General features: G+C 41.5%; 1 protein-coding gene and 1 long non-coding RNA gene across 3 annotated transcripts; one reads left to right on the top strand and one right to left on the bottom strand.

Annotated features, from left to right (window-relative positions):
• The first annotated feature begins 119 nt into the window (after positions 1-119).
• Positions 120-6,274, top strand: LOC146591757 (uncharacterized). The gene is made up of 3 exons (XR_014896734.1): positions 120-421; positions 963-1,028; positions 5,787-6,274. It is a non-coding gene; the product is annotated as an uncharacterized LOC146591757 (long non-coding RNA).
• Positions 6,275-7,798: 1,524 nt separating this feature from the next.
• On the bottom strand, positions 7,799-24,770 carry MYOZ1 (myozenin 1). 2 transcript variants are annotated; one of them, XM_085312247.1, is made up of 6 exons: positions 24,570-24,770; positions 22,423-22,524; positions 20,619-20,800; positions 11,806-12,040; positions 9,182-9,341; positions 7,799-8,356 (listed from the first exon to the last, which is right to left on the bottom strand). In XM_085312247.1, exons 2-6 carry the CDS (start codon positions 22,496-22,498, stop codon positions 8,125-8,127), a joined length of 885 nt encoding a protein of 294 aa, XP_085168373.1. In that variant the 5' UTR covers positions 22,499-22,524; positions 24,570-24,770; the 3' UTR covers positions 7,799-8,124. The 2 variants fall into 2 exon arrangements, with proteins under 2 accessions (XP_085168373.1, XP_085168374.1); XM_085312248.1 differs by lacking the exon at positions 22,423-22,524.
• Between the last annotated feature and the right edge of the window lie 298 nt (positions 24,771-25,068).

Raw genomic sequence — 25,068 nt, forward strand, 5'->3', positions numbered from 1 at the left:
CCCGCCCCTCGGCGCCGCTGCTATGGCGACCGGCCGCCGCCGCCCCCACCGCAACCGCCTCTCGCGAGACGCCGCCATCTTCCCGCCGGCCGCGCCGCGGGGCTGCCTCTCGCGAGAGGGTGGCGGCGCCGCGCCGCGGCCGGCCCGGTTCAGTCCGGTTCAGTCCGGTTCTCCCGCAGCCGGCGAGCGGCGTCCCGCGCCCCCGCCTGCGCGTGCCCCCGGGCGGGAGCGTTTCGGCTCCTGCCTGCAGCTTCGTGCCGGGGCGGCGGGGAGCGGGCGGCGCGGCCGCGCTGGAGGGAGCCGCGCGGGTGTAACGGTCCTTCCCAACAGCAAAACGCGTTTGGGGGAAAAAGGGGTCCTGGTGGAGTGTGTATGGTTTCTGAGAACTGGGAAATGTGGAGAAATACAGCCATAGCCAAAGGTAGCGACACGTTCACGTCTCACAAAAGTCTCCGTGTAGCTCGTGTTAGAGCTGCCTTTAGTCACAGGTGGGAGCCGAGACCTTGCTGTTCGGTGCCGTTCGTGCAAGTACCGCCAACAAAAACGAGACCAGAGCAAGGTCTGGGAGGAGTGGAATAACCTCATGCATAAAACATATTTGGACTTTGAGGAATGTAAGACAATGTGTAGAATTCACATTAAACTTGCGTTCTCTGGACTGCATGAGCCACACGTTACGGAACGTAATTTTCCTGTTGCTGGTGCAGAGTATTGGCAATAACCCTGAGGTAGCAGTGGTTTCAGTGATAGCAAGAAACGCATTTCAAGCCCACTGAAACTTACTTTCAATTCTGGGTCATGGATGTAGAGAGACAGAAAATGACCAGGAGACCATGATTTTGTATGAGCATTTGGGATCTCAGTGCTACAGTTGCCACAGCCTGGATAGACAATGTAATGAGTTACTCGAACTGAAACATGAAAGCATGAGGGCTAATGCCCCTTCTTTTATGCCCTTATAGGTCAGTGTTCATGAAATCTGGGACGCATCTTTTTGTAACAGCTGTTCGAGTAGTACCACCAATTCTGTAAGTTGTGAGGAAATTCTTATCCAGCTGTTGATCTTTTTTTTTTTTTTAACCATGTGTGAAGTGAGTAAGTTGATGCATAATACTCTATATTTGAAAGATGTACCTTTGCTTGCCAGAATCACCAGCTTCTGGTAATTCGGGTATACCTTCAGTGGTGTGCCAGATGCATAGGCTATGCCTGGAGGATCAACCCTTGATCTGTCCAGAGCAAACACTTACACATACTAGAACTGTTTGAATGTATAGGGTATTTGTAGTCCTGCTTTGTTGTGCTCGTGTGAATAGTAGACTTTTCTTTCCATGGTTGTTAATACGGCATCCTAAGCAACACTAAAATAATACAAAAAGAAATATCTGCGCATTTGGAAGGAGACTTGTTTACATGTTGTGATTTCCTATCCCTTTTCAATCTTTTGCTTTGGGAATCAGGCCAACAGTATTAGAAGAGAGAGCAAATAAGGGAGGCCTCAAGTCTCTCTTAGGGACCAGAAATAATTAAGAGAAGTATTTAGAGACAGCAGATATAATGAAGCCCTGAATCCATGCTAGCTTAAAGTCTATTAAAATATGGCTGTTTTTATAATAGAATATGGACGTAATTACTCATATGAGACAGGCACTGAGGAGTGCCTGTCTCATATCAAGAAGCGTTCTTCAGCAAAGAAGCGCTCTTCAGTGTAATTGAATTTGTATAGCATCTGTGAGCAGGGGAGGTTCTGTGCGGTTTGTCCTTAGGCTGACCAGTGGAAAGTTTCTTTGGTCCTTTCTCTTCCAGGGGCCACCTTGTTTTCCCTGCAGTGAGTGATGCATGATGAGATTGTGGCTTAAGGCAGGAGCTTCCCCCAGTAAGAGGGGGAAGTCAACAGAGTCCTTATTTACCCTTTTGTGCAAAGAGATATTATCCACCAAATGTTTCACAGTATAAACAAAGCATTGCTCAGTGGGTAGCCTTTTTCATTGCTATTAATGCCCTCGTTGTATTGTTTCCTTTCCCAGCACCAAATCCAAGAATCTGGAGTGAAACAGTGGTGCTGCCCTTGGCACATGTCTGTGCCAGGAAAGAGTATAGACCTTTCTCAGGCTTTCATAATGTGGTTGTGCCTTCCCTTCACCTGTTCAAATGTCCAAAATAGATGCATTCTCAGAAAGCATTGTTAGAGAAGCAATGAAGAATAACTGTTTTGGGTTTGCACTAAAAGAACAACTTCTAAACATAAATTAATCTGTCCCTATTTTATGCATTCATTTGTTCACTGTGATTTTTGAGAGGAAAGCTTATTATAACTGTCTGGAGCTATATTTCTGTGTTTTTAAAGTGTGGTTGTTCCTACCTGTGATTTATTTGTGTGAATTCTCCCTGAAAGTAGATCAGATGGCATTTTTTTTCAAGTGAAAACAGACCTTTAAAAATGAAAAATCTTTGCACAAAATGTTTTGGTTTTTTTCATTAAATTAAAAAGCGAGAACCTAAAAAAACCTGCATTTTCTTTGTTTTAAAAGTTGGGAAAAGTGCATTAAAAGTTTTGATATAAAATAATGTGCTTCTTAAAAGTTGAATTGAAAATACTTTCTTTTTCTAACCACCTCACCTGCAGGCTATTGTTTAGAAATGTCTTGACAGACCCATTCATTGTAATTGCGGGAAACCGAAGTGACATTTCTTGTTATGAAAGAGATTTTTTTTCTTTAACTCTTAAGTAATACAGTTTCCTCAAGGGAGTAACAAACAAGTATAGGAACTAAAACAGTTTCTCCATTACTAAAATTATATGGCATAAGAGGGTATGCAGAACCTGACAAATTTATCTAGCAGACAAAAGGGAGAGTTTATATTTGAGAACTTGTTTATTAACCTGATTGCAGTTTTGATTGCCCTTAAGACCATCCTTTCAGAGTATTTTATGTAGTTCTCTTCCCTTTACTGCATATGTCAATTTACATAATATATGTATTTGAGCAAGTACTTGGACTCATTAGAGCGTCACGTAAGCGGTGCTGAAAATGGATTATCATCAGAAAGATGACACTCGTTGCATGTTAAATACATTCAGAGCAAGAGGTGCTGCACAAAGGCACTGCTAATTAATTATATTAGGTGAAGACTCTTTTACTAGTAAGATTTATGATGCCATGAATATGATTAACTGTCTCAAATCCCAGATACTCAGCAGTTCACAAAAGCTGCCAAGGTTCCACAATACGTGTGCTATCTTACTTCTGCATGTGCTGGCAAATTCTGGTTGACTAGTCCAGCACAACCCCAAGACAAAACAGGCAACTTGTCTGAACTGGTTTATAACCTACAATTTGTGGATTTGGGCATAGATGAGATTGCCTATAAATGGGTTTATGTGCTGTGAGCCAGCAGTCTGGCTTGCAAATTTTGCTAATGTACATCCAAGAGAAATTAGCATAAATGCTGGTGGACAGCTACGGACCCTACATCTCCGTAGATGTGCTCACTGCAGCTTTTTGTGCCATGGGGGAGTCCTTTGAAAGTGAGACATTTGCCAGACACTTGTGGCAGTCAGTCTTCTGTGGAAGAGAACATAGGCTTGCAGACAAGCTAGGCAGGGAAAAAAAAAAAAACAGTGAAATGAATGTTCAAGCCTTGCCAGCTGAGTCACTACTTCAGAGGCAAAGACTGCCACCTTTAGTCTTCTTTGCTCCATGATGGAATAATCATGTTCAGGCTCTGGCTGTCTGACTGCTGCCATCTTGTACAAGAGAAAGAAATGCACTTTATATAGTCACAGTATGATGAAAAAAATCAAACAAGACGAACCCCATATTCTGCTAATAGCCTGAAATTGTTTGAGGGAGAGTGAGGGAGAGTCACTAAACATAATGACAAAGGCATCTACTCTAAATGCTCTGTCAATAACAACATCAAATGGAATTCCCAGATGTTAGTTTTATGAATTATATCATCATCACCTACTGGCAAGCTGCTCGTATGAGAGGGGCGATTATGAGATGCCAGACTTCTGATTAGGGAGTACCTTGCAGTTAAAAGGGAAAGATTTTCTGCGTAACACAGAAAAGCATGCCAGTTGTGCCATTAGCTGTGAAATATTTTATGCCCTCAGCTATAACTTCAAGAAGATTTTTAAACACATGAATCCATATTTATGGGTAGTATTGCTGAGATTTGTTAATCACCTTTCTTTTATATTAAAAAGTAGGTGCTACTTTTTCACACATTTTCAGTATGGCTTGGATACTTCATCATATAAGTTGCCTTACATGACAATGATAAAAACATTTCAGAGCCTGAAAACTGTCAGATAATATTCCTAAAAGTAATACTGTAAAAAAGGTAAGATTAACCATTTTTTTTCTAAAAGATTTGGATGTCACAAAATACTGTCCAACCTGTTTTTCTTGGACATTTTCTTATATTTAACATGTATATTAAATATATTTCTGGTTACTGCATAATAGTATATAAGTTTAATATCCAGTACATCATCAGTGAGGGGACTATATCCTGCCTTTACAAGAGGATGGACTGAATAATCTAGTAAGTCTTTTTCATCTCTTAACTACTGTGAGCAGTTAACTGGGTCTCCAGTCTGTTGTTCCCAGTATGCCAGTATGTGAGGGAAATCCACTGTAATTAAATCTTATAAAATCCTCTTGCTCCCAGTGTAAGTAATTCTCCATTGTAGGAGATCCCCCTGAGTCTACAGCAAGCCCAAGGAAAACAAAGAGCAGGAGTGATTATTTACTTCCTCTTAAATATTTGATCATTTTGGACAAACTTCTGCCCTGATTACAGTAGCTGCAAGCCTCACTGAAATTAACAGAACTGTGCCAAGTATTTACTGATTTTTCTCGCTTTTAATATTTGAATAGTGACTACTAAACTAACATATATATGTTAGGTCATATAAACAGCAAGACAATATTCTGAATTGTTCTACAAAATGTACTGCTGGATTTTCCATTTTGTACTAGAAGTAAAAGCACATAAATCCCACTTGACAGGCTTTGAGACTGGAAGTGTACTGGCAAAAGAAGAGCTATATGCCTCATTAAGCAGATTTACCAAAACTGAAAGATCCTTCTAGCTTACAAGTATGAACTATTGCAATATTAATAATTTGTAATGATGTAACACTAGTAAATATTCCAAACACATTGCAACTTCTTATTGCCATTTAGGGAATGGGATAATCAGGCAACACAGATGAAACATCTTGTCCAAGAGCACATTTTAAATCAGTGATTGCTTTGGGACTAGACTCAGTCCTTTGACCTACTTGCTGGCCAATGATGCCTTCCTTGTGTACGGGAACCCTGGAACTATTCCACTGTGCTACCGCAGCAGTTCTTACTTTCTCCTGTATGTTTGAGGACCTATTTCATCTTTTTTTCTGTGCTTAAACGGATTTAAATGCTTGGTGTGACTATAAATGATTGTAATTCCCAGACATTTTGGTGTCAGGTCCCTGAGGGCACCAACAGTCCTTAACGGCCCTGACAAGGCTCCCCTGGGGCCTCCACCACCCCCTGCCCATGGCCCAAGGCTCCCCTGGGGCCTCCACCACCCCTTGCCCATGGCCCAGGAGCCCCATTTCAGCTCAGCCTTGGGCTTTGGTTGTCCCTGAGCTGTGCTGTAGGTGTGCCTGTCTGCAGCCTTGTTTCCTGGGTGAACCTGAGACCTCTGCTGTAGTTAGCTTGTCTCCTGGATGGACTTCGGACCTGCATTGTAGCTTTTTTCCAGCCCTGTCTCCTTTTGCTCCTTACAAGACTCCCTGGATGGCCCCTGAACATGATGCATCCCCTTGATCATCTGGGACTCTCGATGGACGCTGTTAACAGCACTCGCTCTGCCCGCTGTGTTTGGATGCTGCGGGACTGTGCCTGGTTGGTGAGGACAACTCCTGCACTGGGGTCACCCTGGCTTGTCTTCCCTCTTAGCAGCAGGCCCTCACTATGCCCTGGCAAGTGGAAGTGGCCCACCTCTTGGGAGAGCCACTGCTGGGAACAGTCATCCAGGTACCGACATGGTTTGTTTCTGCTATTCCTGATGTACATACTGTGAGAACATCATGCATTTATCTAACAAATCACGTCCATCTATGTCAGAACAGCCTAAAATCGCTTTCAGAAAAGGGGAGATAATGAAGTGCATATTTGATATATTTGGTATATTTTGCTTAATAACACCAAGTTTTCTCTGAAGCTTCTTCTGTTTTCTGCAGGGACACTTCTGACATTGTCTTTGTTGCCTGGATTTGTGTAGTGTTAGAATACTTTTCCAACTGGAAAATAAATGGTTTTTCTTCTGTTTTCCCTTAATTTCAATGCAATTGGAAAAGTTAGACTGGTTAAAAATGTTAGAAAATCCACAGCAATCTTAACCCCAGACAGAGATCAAATACTGAAAAAAATAATCATTTGGTAGAATATGAGGATTTTCAATTTAAATGTTTTTCCACTGAAATTTGCATGGGTTTATAAAGATACCAGAATGGAAATCACTATAGGAAATGTCTTTTCAACTAATTCCTGGGTCCATCTTATCCAAAGAAATGACTGAAGTCTTTCTGAGGATTTGTTTTCAATTAAAACTTTAAATATTTCATAGGAAAACATAAAAAAGACAGGTTTTTCCATTTTTGTTGAAATTTTCTTCAGCAGATCAAAACATTATCATAATGTTTTTAAATTTAGTCACAAAACTGAGCTGTGAATACTTACAAATCATCAAGTAGGACATATAGTAAGTGTTCTTGAACCATTTCAGCAGAATGGTTAGGAAGTTACTTCATTCATGACTTTCGCAGTTAATTGTTTTAGAAATCTCATCTTCGCTACTGCGGTAGCCCTTGAAATATCTTTCTAAAGGAATACAATAAATCTGTTCTCATAACTTTACAAAGAGAATAAATGTCAACAATATAGTTGCAATGATTTCTAGAAAAGGAAAGAAGAAAATCTTCTAATTTAAATGAAGAGCATCAGTGGCGCTGTCCCTGCAAGTAAATTATTTAATCTTTTTTATAAGAGGAAATGTAGACCTGAAGAAGACACCAGGACTGAGAATTCCAAGCAGTCTCCGTGCTGGCTGAACTATGAAGCGGCAGTTTTGTATGTCATGCATCAGGGTGCAAATACCCATGAAACAGAGGCATTTCATGAAGAAAAATAAAATTCTTTGTTTTCCACAGAACCTGCCTTTCTTTCTAACTGTTTGGTACCAGTACAATTCTTAACAAGAAATAAAATAGATTTTTGGGACTGTGTATTTGAATAAATAACGCACTGGGATAAGTATTGGAATACTTCAGTTGAAATTGTGGCTATCTGTCTTTCTTACTCTGTAACTATGTGCAAATCATGTCACTTGAGTGTGCCTCAATTTCCTCCCCACCTTTTCCCTTCCTGGTTTGTCTATATGAAAAAAAATTGCTTGAGCTATCACCTATTTCCCATTCTGGAGAACTGAGGAATCTCAGGTGACAGTGAAATAGTTTAATGTCTGTTATATTGATAGACTGACTTGCTATTCTATCTCTCAAAACACCTTTGATCCTCTTGAAGTGCATGTACTATTCCTCTGAAAGTCATCATTCCTCACCATCAGTTTTGAGGTCTTTGTGCAGGCCACCTTGATTTATACCTGCCTATCTTATGACCATCCTTATCAGTCCCTGATCTTTCTTCCCACGATAACAGCCTACTTTTGAGATTGAAACTGTTGTTATTACTGATCCCCAAAGCAGCACTTTCTTTAAAAGAGAAAAACAGACTTTTTTTTTCCTCTTGGTGCTTTATTACTTGTTAATATATGACAAAACAGATTTATTATTGAGCAGACAGGCAGCATTTAGCATCTCTAAACAGAAAAACACTTCCCAATTTTGCCCTTTGTTTTTACCCTGGTGAATAAAAAGCTCCCTTCCCTCACACTGTTTCTGATATGGATTAACATCACAGCAAAGATAAGTTTAGAACCGACTAGGAACTTGTCTGGGTTAAGAGCAAAATAAAGGAAGGACTAGAGTTGCATTTTTCAGCTCCCTACCGTTAATTTGCAAATAAACAGGGCTGAGAAAAAAAGAAAGACCTGGGGGCCAGGGGTTTATAGCTCTTCTGTTTCACCACTCCTTGGCACATTGACCTCAATATGGTACTCGGAGGATTCTCCCGAAGGCATCCAAGGTATTGGGGTTCTGTTGAAGGAGGGTCTGTTGCTGAAATTTTGATTATATAACATGATAGATTCTGGAAGCAAAGGGCCAATCTCAAACTGAGGCACTTTGAAGGTCATCCGTTTGGCTGCTTTCTCATAACCCCCATAAGGCATGGCGGTCCTGGCATAGGGGAACAAATGGAGTTAGCACACAGGAAAGAAGTAAAGAATGGAACCAGATCAAAAATTAAAGCCATCAAGACTAAATTTTACTAGTGTTTCTGTGTCACTGGCCAACAGATTCTGCCTAAGAACATACACATCTTATTGCCTCTGTGCTAAAAAAGATAAACCAACTTTGTACTCCTGTGCACTTCCTTCGCCCCTGCTGCATGAACCTCCATCAAACCATATACCTTCCCCACCTATCAGTACCACATACACATAGGAGGCAGAGGCTGTGTTACTGCAGAAAGGAGTGGGATTTGGGTTTGTCCTGGGTTCTAATGTTCTGAGGCCATGGAGGTGGGTAACAAAATATAGAGGTTAACAGAAAGTTGTTGCTGCACAAGAAATATCTTGATAACTCATTTTTTATCAGAAGGGTCAGGAAGAGCCTGAGCTTTTATCTGAAGTAATGTGAAGTATATGGCTTCTGATCTCAAGTATTTTTCTGGAACTCTTGAACTTGAAATGGCTGCAGTAATAAACAGTGGCAAGCCAAATCTTCCCAGATCAAACAGGGGGAAAGGAAGGAGAAATAGGATTAAAGTCATGTTATCCTGCTACACAAGTTTTATATCTACAAGCTGAATTCAAATCTCTAGCTTTTAATGTAGTTTCTGTTTGTAGGCCTCCAAATTTTGAATCCATAGGAGACTGAGAAGCAAAATGGCATATCACTAAAATTTGCTCACACTGCTTTAAACAGAAAACACAGGGGGCAATGTTTAGGGTTATATTTCTTACGCAAAGTAAATTGAATTAAATATCCAAGTAGGCTTACCTATTAAAAGACTTGTAATGGGGGAGATCAGCTTTGGGACTATATGACAGTAAGTCAATCGTGAACTGACATTTGTCCTGAGGGCTGATACCCATTGCCCGTTCCCAGGGGGAGATGTAAGTTTTAAAGACTGTGACTTTCTTCCCTCCTGACTTGCCATCTGTAAATAGAGGAAAGAAAAACACTCTGCTCAGACGACACTTACTCCAAATACATCACCTTTCTATTTTGTGCTACTGAGGTTGAGGCAACAGCTTTGTCTCCTGATCCTGCAACTTCCAAATCAAATCCTAGTATTTACAGTTAGCTTTTTCTTAAAAGAGACCATGTCGACCATTTCTATGCTTATTCACAAAAGCATGTGTACTACTGTGTGAGAACTACTGATCCATGAATTTGCATTACAGCATGTATCTGAAAGCTAATTTTTCATTGTTCCATCTGGTTGCTCAAATAGAAACCTCTTTCTCCAAGAAGAAATGTCTATGCCACCTCATCTCTTCCACTACCTCAGGGAAAGCTTTTATGCAAGCTAAAATGCACTCTAATTTCAGAATTAACTTCTGTCTTCTGTATGTGGTCATAGCAGACATAAGCCCTCTCTCCCCCCAGATCTCACCTTCAGAGGGATCAAAGCAAGTCCTGACTGTAAACATTCCAGAAGTGGACTCAAACTTTGCAGTTGACTCTTCTCTAGCTTATCAAGCTAAAGCCTTTAACTATTATATTTCAGCGTATTTGCAGCCCATAGCCATCTTTACTTTCTTGGAAGTCTATTCTTGAATGTTTTAAAGTTACCATCTTTCTTGTGTGAATATTTTTATAAGTTGGTATTTTCTTTGTAGTTACATGAGTATACACTCATATTTTCCCCTCCTGAGCCAGGATGCCAGAGGGAAGTCTGGCTCAAACACCAAGCCTCAGGGTGACTAAAGGTTGTTTGAAAACCTGATGGGATATCTGTGCAAGTTAAAGTCGTGTCTGTGGTAGAGCTGCACTTTGTTGCTGTAAAACCAAATATTTGATCGCCAGAAAAATTTTAGGCTGGTTTCTGGCTGCTTCATTAATTAACCAGGTGACCTGAGAAAAGCATTTTCATTCTGTGTGCTTCACTTTTTCCAGCTGTGTATAATACCATCTTGCCAATAAAAGTATTGATTGTATAGTGATATGCAGCACAGTTTGAAGACTCTCATCCTCCAGACATTTTAAGGCTGCAGAGTGTTCCTTTCCCACCAATGACTTTTAGTTTGATAAGGTCAGATAGCAAGTTAATGGAGTAAATAGACATTCTGATGCTTTCATGACTATAATTTGCATAGAAAACAAGGCTTTGTGAAGTAAGTGGCAAAGTATGAACACTAATACTTTTATCTGAAATTTTATTCTTTATCACATCTTCTTTCTTGGACTTGTTTATTTTCTTCAGACTTTGCCAAATCCTGGGCCTTTCTGATTCCAGAAAATTACAGCTATACAAAAGAATCTGATTTTAATTAAAAAAAAAAAAAAAAAAAAAAGAAAAACTACCCCCTCCCTTTCTGTGTGAAGGATGTAAAATAGGTACTTTAGAAGTAAATTGATTGCTAGGGTTGAAAGATAAAGCAGTTGGGATCCATCCACATTGGGATGGTGTTAATCATCCTTCTTCCTGAATACAGAAATAGGATAACAGTAGAGAAGAATCACCTATAAGAAGACAGAGTCTACACAAATTTCGTTTTCACAGTGATATTCAGAAATGTTGACAATGATTTGATACAAAATGTCGTTTGTCCAGAATGTAAATGAAAAAACTTGGATTTTACATATCCTTTAAGTTAGTTGTTCATTTAATGTACAACTCTGCCCAGTTCCTCTGCAAATTTGCCTTTTTTTGTTAAAGTCCCATAGGAACCATTAAAACGACCATTCTGTATACTCAGGAAGAGATTTACAGTCCAGTGTCACCTGCCTAAAATGATACCACAAAAAGAGGATGTCAGGCTGATCTTATTACAAGGAATTTGATTCCAGAGGTTTCTGGCCGAACTAAATGGAGGATAAAATTAAGCAAGGACTAATTTTAAAGAAAAATACTGTGCCTCATAAAGATATTGCTTCAGTAGACTAGTGATGATCACCAGAAATATTGCTGTTAATTTCTGAAGATTATCTAAGAAGTGATGTTCCTTTAGGTGAAAAATTTGATTAGAAATTAGGACCTATATACTCAGACTGACGTGTCAGATCATACTAATGGGCTGAAGAGCTGCTACTACTGCTATCTCTAGCAGTTGTCAGTGTGGAACATTTTGGAAGAAAAAGTAGAGCCCCATGTTGTATAACGTGCAATACTAGCACACTGTTACATCAACCTTAAGAACTCAAGAGTTCTCAAAAATTCCCAGAATTTCTTTGATTCAGCCAAAGCAGATTATTTCTGCTTCTTGCCTATGAAGAAGCCACACAAACATGCAAATAAAACTCTCACACCAAAGGAGATTCAATTCTAAGTTTTGCAGCTGAGCTTAGTTTGGAAGAATTAAGATTTTAACCAAATTAATTTTCCTGTCTCCAAGAGTAAGACTGGCCCAAGCTCTGATAGCTTTATCTATTTCTTATTCTTGCAGAGGGATACTTGCCTTTCTCTGTACCATCGCCGCCTCTTCCACCACTTCCAGCTGATTCCCCAGCATGACCCCCTTCACTGTCCCCAGGGCCTCCTTTGCTTCCAGGCCTAGGTGGAACTGGGGGATACTGGTGCTTACTGGAGCCATGCTGCCCTGCTGTTACTCCTCCTACCATCCGCCCTTGGGCATAGCCGTGAGCATCTCCCCCATAATGCCCTCCTGATGGGATGAACTTCTGAAAGTGATCCTAGAGCAGGAGAACAGAGAGTAAGAATCACTAATCCATTTACATTTGCAGGCATGGGTCTTAAAACATATACTCCCGAGTCCCCAAGGTCTTCTCAGACTTGTGTCTCAATTAGAAAGGCAATGGCAGAAGAGAGCATAGGTTATTCCCTATATTCAATATAGGAGCAGTTATGGAAAAACAGCAATGGCAACTAAAGATCACTTTTTAACGGGCACCTTAATAGTCATTTTGTATGATCAGGCTGAGAAGAGAGGGATCTGTGTACTCTCTGCAGCACTGATCAGCACGAAATACAGGAGGTAGGGAAAAGAAGTGTGTTTGCCAGAACAGGTAGAGGTTCAGATTGAGATACATTAGTTAAGTTGTGGGAAAGCAAGTGGAAAAGAAACCAGGAGGTGTTTCATGTTGAGATTAAGATAGCCCGGCAGAGTCAGCTAGGTTATAGTTTGGGAGCTAAGTGTTAAAAGGCCGTAGAACCTGTGACAACATAAAACCATGCAAGATGACAGGAAATACATCAGTTTTCCATATCCGTGAAAGTCTGTAAGGAGAGAGATATTTACACATTGAGAAAGACTTAAGAGATAGCAGCCGTGAAAGGCTTTCTTGAGACCACAAGAGGAAAATGACAGAAAGGAGGAGTTTTATTTTTAGCAATATGTGCAATAACAAACCAAATCTGACCACTTACAAGGCAAGAGAGAAAGCTGTATCCATCAGAAAAATAAAGCTGATCTTACTGTCCAGGCTCTGTTCTCTCTAGTTCAGGCTAGTGCGTGCAGACCTGCAGTACATAGTGGAAGAGCAAATCGTCCATGCTGAATTTGTAGACTCTGTGGTGCCAGCACAGGGGCATATCTTAGCCCAAAGCAATTTAATAAATATTTCTGTGGAACAGAAACCAATATAATATTTACAGGAAAATGTTTTATGCATTACAGCCCACATGGCTTTATAACACAAGTTATGTAGTGTAGGTATCACATATAGTCTTTCCTGTTGGACTAGGTGATTTGTTACAGGTACCTGAAAAAGTAATAGATACAGCTGAAGCTGGATGAATCTGTGGCCTCTCATGTTGCAATTTTGCTTGTGTAAATTCTTCTCCTGCCATCAGTGGGAGACCAGAGTCCCAATCCCAGGGCTCTCAAATGGTTAAAGCTTTCTCAGGGCTCTTACACCTAGTACAGTTTAGCAATAAGAAGATTTCCAGGCTGTAAACAGACTTCCAAGGCCAGCTGTTTGGTCAGCTAAAAATAGATGAGACGTGAAAACCCCACAAGGCTCAAGGCAGAATTATCTAACTCTCTGCTCGTGTGTCTCCAGCAACAGTGTCCAGGGTTTCACAGCAGGTCACCAGGCTGCAGCCCAGGCTTGGAGCCAGCTGCAGGCTGAAGTGGCAGAGCTGGTGCCCCCAGGGCCTTTAGGGGCTGTCTGTTCTTCTCCTGGTTGTAGGGAATTCCCTTTTTAGGAACGAGGAGATAATGTTCCCCTGAATGTCAGGAAGCACTGAGAAGGGAGACAATCGTGAGCATGAAGCGTAGGCTGCACATAGGAGCTAACGGTGATTTTTTCAGTTGTGCCTTAGAAGCTATGTAACGGTAGAAAAGCAAACTGAAACGAGTTTTTTTGAGGTAAAGATCAGAATGAGGTCATCTCAGAATTTTACTGTATATGCAAGGTTAATGCATCTACTTATTTGCTTCTCCGCAGCTCAGTAATTTCAAAACAGGATTTGTATTGGTTTTCCTTCAAGTTTTGCCCACACTGTGTGCCCTTCTCGAGAATCAAATGCTTATTTCTCTTTTCCTCTGCTTGCTAACATGCACTCTCAAAAAACATCACAAAACGTAAGCATAAAATAACTACAGTAAAAAGGGCTGGTTTGATTCTGCACATAGCAGTATTTGATGTGGCCAGGAAGGGGCATCATTGTCTTGTCATCTTATTTTAAATTGTGATATTATCAGTAAGTGGGAGTGAAGTTTCTCTGATACATAAGGTTTGCCTCAGGAAAGCCAGACTTAAATCCCATTTAGATAGAAGTGAAATTAGCTTGATGGATTTCAGCCTAGTTCATGGCTCTTCGTGGACCTACTGAGAAAATATCAACAGACCTCTCTATTCAGACGTTAAGACCCATTTTCTGTACAGTACCACTGGTCCACTCACCTGCTAAAATAAGAATCTCTTTTTCATTAGTTTTGAATGCCACAATAGATGTCTGAGTTACAGGGGAATCGCCTTCTTCTATTACAAGGGCAAAGGCTGGTTCTTGTTTTTTTTTTTTTTTTCCCCCCCCCCCCTTTTTTTTTTTTTTTAATCTTGAACCATGCTGAATTCAAACTGGCTGACTCCAAGAGAGCAGAGCTCAGGAAGGGTAGCCTTGAGCAGCGGCCTGGATGTAGCCAAAGCTGAGTAAGTGCAGCCATGTCTACTTAGGCCAGGCCTGTGTTCAGGGGTTTTAAAGTGAAGTATGGTATACACTTGAGGGGACTCTGTCAATTGGCCATTGCTAATGGAATGTGGAGTTTTTACTTATATACGTATTCACATCACAAAATCCACCATCCCATATAGTTTTGAATGATGGTCCTGTTTGCAGTCCCAGGAGAGAAGCCCAGGAATGTTAACTGAGGAGGCAGATTCCCTTCTCCTCTTGCCCCTGAAAGCAGTTCCCACACCCCTCCAGGGTAGGGCCTGCCCTGTCTGCATGTTGCAGGAGGCAATGGAGGCTCTCATTCCCTGGGCATCCCTATATCCACTCTAACAAGAGAACAGTTGTAGCAAGTTCATATGTTGCATGGTCCTTTGCGTTGGCTAAACAAATTGGGCTCGTGTGTCTTTGAAGTCCTTAGCTCTTGCAAGAGGCTGATCCCACAAACTGAGAGCCTAGATTCAATAAATTCTGAATTTTCTAGGACTACTGTATGTGTCACACAAAAAATAGATGATGAAAGATGATCCACTAATGGAGCTGGGATCTCTAAGTATCTCAAGGCCCTGACGTCACTGCAGGCAGTCTCCAGGAAAAGACACTGTGTGCTCCCCCTCTGCTCCTACCCTAAAGAGAATGATTGAAACCACCAAATGCGTTTCTATTTCCGCCTCACTGATGAAGAACTTCCAAAAAGCTTGATGCCTGTGTGGTTACTAACATGTCTGAAGTTACTGTGACTCCCTCACCTCAGCAGCAGCCATTCAAATACTCCTTAATGGTGGGATGGGAGATTTAAAATTCAAACATTGAGATACAGAAGAGAAAAAATGACTGCCTAAGACTGCCTGTTGTTTTTATCAAAGAAACAGGGTAAAGGGGTGCCCTGATTTCTTCATTTGAAGTTGCACAGCCTTACCCTCATGGTTCACATTTATAAAAAGGAATGAAAATAAAATGTGACCTTCAGTTTTAAGATATAGTACGCTAATAGTTTTTTTTTGATTATCCTTCCACAAGGAGTCCCATAGTTTAATGGTTTGAGCTCCTGTTCTCTATTCCCAGCTCTTCTTCTGACTTATTATTTAATCTTGGGCAATTTAATCTGGGAAATTTAATCATTTTTCCACCTCTGTGCCTGAATTTACCAGTCTAAGTGAGAACTTTCATCTAATACTACACAAAAAATATTTATCTCATTTGTATACTTTATATCATCCTTGTTGCATTCTCTTTTTGATGAAAGAAATTGAATCTCTGCCTCTGCTCAGTCGAAAGTTTTCTCACAGTGTTCCATCAAGATTACTTTTCTTCTCTGTCCCTTCTCTGTCATTCTCATTTCCACACCAATGACTTCTTGAGCAAGAAGGCCTCAGACTTCATGTTGACTTCTAGATTTTGGATATAGGTGGGACTCTAGCTCTTCTACACCAATCCAGCTCCAGCACGGCAGGTCTTACTTCATTAGAAGCTTTTTATCTCAGCTGGCTAACTCCACTTAGGTCACGACCTGAGACTCTTCCATATCTCAGCTTGTGTTCATCCTTTTCAAGAGGTTCAAGAGGTTTAATCTTCCCTGCAGAACAGACTTTCTAGGAATAATGCTTAACATTTGCCCTTTAGCCCTATCTCCAGTGATCTTCATAGTCCTTCATAAACAGAACCATCAGTGCACACTTGTGCCTTAAACCAAGTAGTTGCGTGATGAGATCTTCCACTCCTCCATCCTTATTCTTTCCGATATAAACTGTATCACCTCTGGCTATTTAGCATGTAAGAACTCTAAGGCAGGATATTTGTCTGCTTCTGTCTGTAGTACTGGTCTGGGCATTGTAACTTAACCACTTCCATTTGCTTCCTTCCACCTCTGCCTACTCTTCCAGGTTCTCTTGTTCAACAGCAAAAGTAATTCAGGTTTACTCCTGCCATTGTCCAAAGGAACAGTAATCCAGCTCTTTAACCCCTTCTTACTTCTCAAGTTTTGTTTCACATCTGGTCTCTTACTCTGATCTGAAGAGACGACCTGACCTGAAGTCCAGCAGAAATTGCCTGCCAACACACGGTCATGTGTTGTTTCCATACAAGTGTTGCCAGGACATAAGAACTGCATTTATTTTAACTTACTGCCTAGTCTGAGAATCTGTCAAGCTCTTCTTTGTAGTACTGCTAATAACTGTCTCTTCATATATCTGTTATTCCATCTTCCTAATGGTTTTAATTTAAAAACTGATATGTAAAGCAGAAAGAAGAAAAAAAAGATAGCTAGAAATCAAGTCTTCCTATAAACTGTTTCCTGCATGTAACTCAAATCAGAAAAGTGTAACCATGTTTTTGTTTTTGAGCGCTTTCATTAGGTAATGATAGACAGGAAGGTCTTGCACAGACGTTTCCCAAAGCAGGGGTTGGACCATGAGTTGGAGTTATGGCAATAGTGAGTGGGGTTGTAACACTAAGACATATTCAGTTTCACATGGTCTTGACATATTTCAGACCAAACATATCAATATCAAGTGGAGACAAGTCTGTGAACTGCTGATCTAATTGCTAAACAGCAAAGCAGGATTTCAGAGACCCAGAGATGATAATACCCAAACCTTCTCTGTGATATTGAATAATTAATTCATCTACATGGTTCATTTTCATTCTGTAAATGAATGAAATAATTTTCTTCCTGCAATGGTTGATCAGCTGCTACAGTAATACAGTACATAGCAGATAGGATTTCATAATAGTCTTTAAATAGTAATAAATTGCATTTCACAGCTCCCTAGTGAGGTTGATAGTACCCTCTGAGAGAGGGTAGAGTAGAATAGAGTACCACAGTTCCTGCAACTCAGTGGCACATCCTGGACTAAGGAGAAGAGATCCTTATGGTTTATTCTCACTAGCCAGAGCCCAGCAGAGCTCATCTTCTGCAGCGTGACACCAAACAGGTAGGACATCTCATGAATTCTCCTCACTTGGCAGGTTATCAGTGTGCTAAAAGTGTCAAACTCAGACCTCCCTGAAAACATCTCCTTGTACTGTGTATTTGCAAGGGAAGAGAGACAATACTGAAGACTGCTAGGCAACAAGCAATGCATTTCATTGTGCTTGGGTTAGGAATGTTCAGTCCTTTTGACTCTGGCTTTAGCTCCTTTGCCTTTAACTGGATGGATGGAGCCACAGTAGTGATGAGAGTCACAGGCTCTCTCTTTTGCATGGGACCATCTCATTCATGCACACACAGTGTATAGATTTTTTCTGCTAGAGGTAAAGAGAGTGATCTGATTGTCCAGTGTGGTTGTTTGGAAGGGGAAGAGTAGGAGGGAAGCAGGAGGGTAGATTGATGACATGGCACTATTGAGATTTTCTCCCTTTTGTGGAAGGTTTATGGCTCCAGCGTTGGCTATTCTGAGAACCCTTATCTGGGTTGGATTTATTTTTAATAACCTTTCTCTTTATCTGTTTTATATTGCATTGCTTTGCTGTTCAAAAAATTTTTCTTTTATTTGGGAAAATAAATAATCTATCTGTACTCCATCTCAGTCCTTTCTTGTCCTCTTTTGCCATGTTTGTCCTGAGAATTTTCTAAGATAGCTAAGAAATCCATGATGTAAAAGCAGAAAACACCTCACTAGCTTTAAACCCCTCTAGTGTCCCTCTAGCGTCTCAAAGTCTCAATTGCTTCTTTGGGGTGGGGAGCAAAGAATGTGAAAACTAACTGGAAGGAGCAAGTAACTGGAAATAGCAGAGGAATTCTCTACTCTGACATTAGCTTCCTCCTGCACTTCCCTTTCGTTTAATCCTCCCTTTCTTCATCATCATGTGAGCAGAGTCAGGGAGAAGAATGGAAAGAAACAGACAGCTAAGCAAATACTACAATCAAAAGGACTTTTTGATGAAGTTGATTTTGAGCCGTAGTCAAGTGCTGTCCTGACAGTTTGGAAGGTGACAGTGAGGCCACCAATCTGCTGCTGTTACCTGCCCAAGAACAACAAGCTTTCCAAGAAGACGGTTCAGTTGCTGCAATTGCTCAGCTGTTCCTGTCACTGCTCTGGCTGCCAGCAAAAGTGCTAATTCATGCTGGCTGTGGTGACAAGAACAGTTATCCACAGAGGCAATGGATGCAGCTGAGCAAGAGTCCTTGGACAAAGCACACCAGGCAGCCAGCACATGATAACAATTATGTCTGTGGTCCTGCTAAACTGGCCCTGAGCAAGGGCCGTGCGGCAGACTGAGCTCTTCCTGCACTAACCAGTGGAGAGCCTGCATTAACTAATGGTATCTACCACAAACGTGGAGAAAAGATAGACCTGCAAGTGAAACGTTGGAGCATTTTAAAGCAGAGTATGAGCTGCTGTTTGGAGACCCTGCCATCATTGCTGTATAGCAAAACCACACAGAAAATGCTAGATTTGTTAGGGCTTTCTCCCAGCCTCCATATACATTTCTTCACAGTAAAGCATCCTACAGTCTTGCTCAAAGAACAGGAATGATCTCCCAGAATTTGCAGCAAAAGAGGTTTGCGGCAGAAAGCGTACAGAACAACTGTTGGGTTTTGATGAATAAAACACAATAAAGTAGGAAAGGCAGCTTGAGAAAAGAAATGATTGTTACCAACCTTTGTAATCTGTCTTGGAGACCCAGTGTCTCAGTTAAGAGTTTGGGGCCTCTCTGTTTCTGCAAGTCCAGTTTTGAGCCCATTCATCACAATTTTTTCACTTTGTATTTCTTCGGTTAGATACCGGAAAGTGACACTTTTGCAGAATTTTGGACTTCAGCCTTTTTATTTCCTTTATTTTATCACTCTGCCTCTGATCCTCACTGCAATCTTCAGATTTCTGACATAGAAATTTGGGCTTCATGTCTTTTGGGAGCTCTAAGATTGCTGAGTATTTATAATAACATTTGCATTTCAGTAGGATTTTCAGTCTGAAAAGCCCAAAGGTTGAACACCTCTCTCACATATTTTCTAGGGGATAGCTCATTAAAGAGATGAACAGCTTGAGGCACAGGGATGATGAAACTGCCCGAAATCCAACAGTACCAGATATAGTTCCTATATCTGGTCTGCCATCCCTGATCTGTAATATGACCTACTGTTATCATTTAATGACATATTTGATCTTTCAGCACATTTCCACATCCTGCTTGCCAAATTGTCATTTTTACAAGTGAGCTACAAAGACTTATTTTGTGTTCCTTTTGAAAATATGAGAGGGCTGAAAAAATAGGGTGTTTTTGTTTAGCACAACATTTTCTTCGTCTTGAATTTCTTTTCCTTCAGTTTCCTTGGACTGGAAAATAGATACCATAAAGGGATAAAATGATAGTAAATAAAGTTTAAAGAACAAACAGAAGCGAAGGTGTTAAGTTAGAACACCTACAATCCTGAGACCTTTTCTGTTTTTTTACTGAACTCCTGACAGTCATGTGAAAGGAAAGTTCTGTTCGTAAAAGTGTAAATATTTTCAAAAGACCTTACTTCAGTCACCTCACTGAAGAGAGAAGCCTTAGCTCAAAGGTTAAATAACAAAATTTACAGCTGGGAAAGGGGAAATATACCATATTTGACAGAAAAACGCACTACCAAAAAACAAACATGGCTTCTAGCAAATCAACTGAAGGTATTGCAGTGTCAGTAGAGGTTTTTATCCAAATTTTCATTTATGGAACTTCTTGCAGAAATGAGCAGAGGACTGTGCCCAGAAAAAAGAATAAAAGTATATCCTAGGCTAAAAACGGAACTATGTCAACTGGAGCAGAAGTCAGATCTGAATGGATCATTTCCTTCTTGTAAAAGAAATGGAACTGGTACATCAACAATTAGTCACGCCCTGTGCAGCTCTGAACACTTGCACATCACACGGTCCCCGTCAGTGGTGGTCACTTCTCCATCAGTGATACCAAGTGTGCCCCAAAGGAAAGTAACACTGCTGCCAAACTGAAATTAAACTCTTGTAATCTTCTCTTTTCCCTGCACTACCTTGCCAGCGGATCCTCAACACACGTACACACGCACACACACGCACGCACAAGTACTCCCTCACCCCGGAGTGTCCGCCTCTCTCCACGGCAGGGGAGAGCTTAGGCACCCTTCATTCCTGCTCCCCTTGGGTGTAAGGAGCAGCTTTTCAGTTTTAATCTCCAACCTACCACAGAATTGTCGACAAAGGCATCAGGGTTATTCTCATAAATGAATTTCTCCACTCTCAGCTGACGTAATTTGAACATCTTGGATCCTTTGTTAGTGAGGAGAGAAAGCTCTTCTAGCATCACATCTCGGGGGATGCTGATCTTCTTCCCCAGATTCAGCTTGGACACCTCCTGTGGCATGGCTACAAAACATATCAGATAGGACACTTCAGGAGGAGTTCTGGTCCAGATCTCTTGCCCATTGCTTCCCAGCATCAGAACGTTCAAAGCAGCCAAATTCTCTTCTAAATTAAAATTTTTCAGGAAATAACCTGTGCACCAAATTTCTTGCAGTGATGACAGTTTAGATATAGGTGGGTGCAATTTACACTGGATTGCAATCAAGGCAAATCTGTACAGATAGGAGTTATGTAAGGGTGGAGCTGGATGCATGAATCCCACATCTGAAATACCTCCGTCAGAGCAGTGGGGTTGCTTAGTATTGCCTCAAAATGCACCACTGGCTTGCCTGGTTACCAGCCTATACTCCCCTCTTCTGGAGTTAGATGAGTGGTGGTCAGCTTATAGTGCTGACAAAATAATAAGCACAGACAGCCCTGGGGTGCTTTCGTTTAAATATTATCCTGTAACCATGGCAAAATGTAATGTTATTATATCTTTTTGTTTGAAGGGGAATTTTTAAAGGAAAAAGAGATTGGAGTTCCTTCAATTCTTAATACTCCTGTTATTGGACGAGTCCTTTTCCATATAATTTGGTCCCACCAATTCACCATCAAAACAAGGCATTCAAATATTTTCAGTGTAAAAAACTTGCAGAAATGAAGTTGAAGCTTTTCGTTATTCAGAAACAAGCAATTCTACTTAGGCTTTCTTTTTCCCATGTCAAGCAATGATAAGACAACTTACCCACCTCTATTTCTCATGTACAACAGAGAATGAACCTCCATTCTTAATCTGGTATGAAATTGATATCAGCACAGTAATTTTCATTTATTTAAAATTTTTTTTCTTTTTTTTTTCTTTTTTTTTTCCCCCTCTGAAGAGCCAGTTCTGTATAGCAGTATTCTGCAGCACAGGAGGAAATGCCCTTTTACTGATTTTTTGATTTTTAATTGCTTGTTTACTTAAATGCAGGATTTAGGGACATATACTCTAGCAAAGAAGTTTATGCAGCCTTTTTAGGACATTGAAGAAAGTGACAGTAAAGAATTGCTACTGTTCAAAATCGCTGCAAATATCAGCCATGCTGTCAAAAGTAGAGAAAAGATGAGGATCACACTTGATTAAAACTCACCTTATACGCAGGTATTCTGTAGAAACAAAAGTATCCCAGGGTACATTCCTGCTGCTGTATTAGCCCTACTGACAAAATTTGACTTTTCCCACTAGTAAGTGCTGGTGTCAAAGGAATTCTCTCACACAGAGGAAAACCAAATCAAGGACAAAGGTGATGAGAGAAAAGATCAACATGGAACATAACTATGCACTGCAATGTTGATATCTATAAATGATCATATTATCTTTCTATCCATACTGGTATGCATCCAGATTACTGCCACAGGAGAAGGTTGTTTTACAAAGTGTAATCCAGACTAGAATTTGACCTGAGTGTGTATACAATGCTTTTGAAAAGCAAATTACAAAATTTGATGTCATTACAGGGTGAGCTTTTGTAATGGTGGCCCTGCCTCCTGGTATGTTCGCTGCGTATTTTTCTCTCAGCCAGATAGGGTGTGAGATTTTAAAGGCTGAAATTCAGGTTGCAATCCAAACAGTTCTTTTATATGCAGTTTACATATCTTACCTTCGTGTGTCAGCTTCCCAATGAGTTTAGTGGACTTTTTCCTTTTAACAGGAGCAGGAGTCCCTGCTAGGGGCATTCCCACAAAGGGTTCTCTGCTTTGCTCTAAACACACAGAAGGAAATGCAGAATGAAACACTGGAAAGGTCTCTCTTGCCCCTCTTAGTTTCTATCTAGAGTTAAGAGACACAGGGTTCTCATTTCACATACAGATTCTTTTCCATCTCTCCCACAGGAAAGAGAGTATCATCCCAGTATCATTCTGTCTGGGTGTCATCCCAGACAGAATATCAGCATCAGACCATCGTGGTGCTCTGTGCAGACTTCATATTACGACATAAAATATGACAACAGATCATAGCAGAAGCATAACTTCACTACCACATAGCATTGCCATCCAGAGTAGGCGTTACAATCGCAGCATTGCAGTCTCCCGGCACCCATGTATGCCGTGATGGTACTGTGTTATCATGCTTTGCTGCAGTGTAGAATGTCAGTTTGAAAAAATGCTCTGTTGTGACTTAACGTCATTGTAATGCCATCTGGATATCATTAGGTGGTAACACATATTCTTGTATGAATATGTTGGATCTGCCCATGAACTATGTGGGAACATTTTGAATAATGTTTATGCTTGGTTTGGATATTTGGATAGTCCCATTAGAACTGGAATAGCTCCTCAGAAAGCCAGGCTGCAAAAAAAGGAAAAAAAAAAATCTATGTAATTCTCTTTTATTTACATCATTATGATGATTTATTACAAAAGAGCTGAGAGAAGAAGGCACAGCCATTCGGTTAGAGTTGTAGATGTTTTGGGTGCAAGTTGTTTTAAGTCACACCCATATCTCATGTATTCATCCTATTGCATAGCATTTTGGAGGGCGGCAGGGGAAAGAGGGAGATTTCTTCTTGCACTGTTTCCCATCTCTGTCCCCAGGTAGGATGAGAGATCTGTACTGCAAAGATGGGAAAAATTAGGAGAAATCCCAGCAGTTTCACTTCAGGCAGCTTCTCATAGTCCTTCTTGGAGGTTATCACGCACAGTGCAAGTCAAGCTGATGTCTCATTTTAGCACTGTGCTTGCTCAAGTAACAGTATATAAGGAGACAGATCCTCACCAAATAAACGACCAAACTTCCACTGGGTTCAGCAACAGCAGATTGTAACTAACCGTTTCTGTCCTTGTGCCTTTTTACACCTTTAATTGTGCACTGTGCACACTGCCCTCATTATGATCAAGACATTTTATGTTCTAAATATTTGCAGTTTTCTTCCACCTTACTCCTTTCAGAACATGATTTTTTAGAGGTGGTGACAACTGCTAAAAGCAGCCTGGCCAGAAGAAACGTGCTCCGATTACACTGGCAGATATTCTCTTGGATTAAGTTTTCTTTCTGATTTCCAAGTTTGATTTTTTTATTGCCTGTGTGGTTCACATCACAGAAGAGCCCATCCTGGGGTATTCCCAAAGCAAGTGTGAGCAGGTGCAGCCATAAAGCACGCGCCACGCATTCTCCTCGAGCAGCCGGACATCTGCTTGGCTATATAAAAGAAGCAGACCCTGCTTGACAGGAAAGGGGCAATGCTGCCAGGAGACAAGGGGAGAAGGGAGTTTCAGGGAGTTTATGGCTCATCTGATGGGTCACAAGACTGGCAAAGTGAAGGGAAAACGTCTGCATCCCCCGGACACGGAGTCCTTGGGGCAGGCAGGGAAAGCTGGCCCAGCTGGGGAGCTGTGCCCCTCCAGCACGCCCGTTCCCGAGGAGCAGCGAGGGCAGGTTTATCCCATTCGGCTCTCCTTTGCTATTCCAGCAGGATCAGGGAGCTCATGCAGTCGGTCTGGTGTGAGGAAAGGGGCAGCAGCCTCCCACTGTGCGCAGGGCCCAGAGGCACACTGGCCCCCTGTTCGGTCTGCCACCCCAGAGCAGCGAGGCTGCCAGAGCCTCAGCCCCGATCCTCCCCACTCTCATGCACAAGACCAGGGCCACGATTGCCCTTTTCTCCCATCAGCTCTATCCCTTGGTGTAATTCCTCTCTCTTTTTCTGCTTCGTTCTTTGCAGCGGTCATTTCCTTGGCTTTGCTGCAAACCAACTAGTCTTTACCCTCTTCAGCCCCTGCTCTAAACCATTTTGCTGCCAGATCAACTCACCTTAGACTTGCAGTGCCAGGCTCAGACCAGCTCACGTGCCTGCCCCGGAGCTCGGCAGCAGGCTGGCGGTGCGCGGGCCCCGTCCTCCCGGCCCGTCTTTGGGCACTGTGGGGACGCTTGTCCAGCAGCCCCGCTCACCCAGGGTGCCGGGGTGCAGGCGGGCTCTGCCTGGCGCTAAGTGCTGGTGTGGAGTGCCGTGAATTTGACTCCTGAAGGCTGCTCGCACAGGCATCCTGCGGTTATTAATAGCTGACAGCCCAGTGAGCAGGGTCTCAGATAGCACCGCCGCCAGCCCCGAGGAAAGGGGAGAGGAAAAGGTTGCACCTCAGGCCTCCTACAGTCACTGCCTCAGTTCCCAGGAAGACCGGGCACCCTATTCTGCATAAGTGCCTCACTCCTTCCCTTCTGTTCCAATCAACATGCCATTCCTCTCCCTCCTCCTATTGCACTTCAGTAATACCTCCTTAATATCCTATTTCTCTGTAACGCCTCAAGAACT

This window comes from Rhea americana, unplaced genomic scaffold (genome assembly GCF_003343005.1).
Source record: "Rhea americana isolate MKP2758 unplaced genomic scaffold, rheAme1 scaffold_36, whole genome shotgun sequence".
NCBI lineage: Eukaryota > Metazoa > Chordata > Aves > Rheiformes > Rheidae > Rhea > Rhea americana.

Coding starts and splice junctions, on each gene's coding strand:
- MYOZ1 (XM_085312247.1), bottom strand. CDS start 22,498: ATGCCCCTAGCAGGGACTCCTGCTCCTGTTAAAAGGAAAAAGTCCACT. Junction 12,041..20,618: donor CCTTTGTCGACAATTCTGTG/GTAGGTTGGAGA, acceptor CTCCTGCTCTAG/GATCACTTTCAGAAGTTCAT. Junction 9,342..11,805: donor CGGCGATGGTACAGAGAAAG/GCAAGTATCCCT, acceptor CTCTATTTACAG/ATGGCAAGTCAGGAGGGAAG.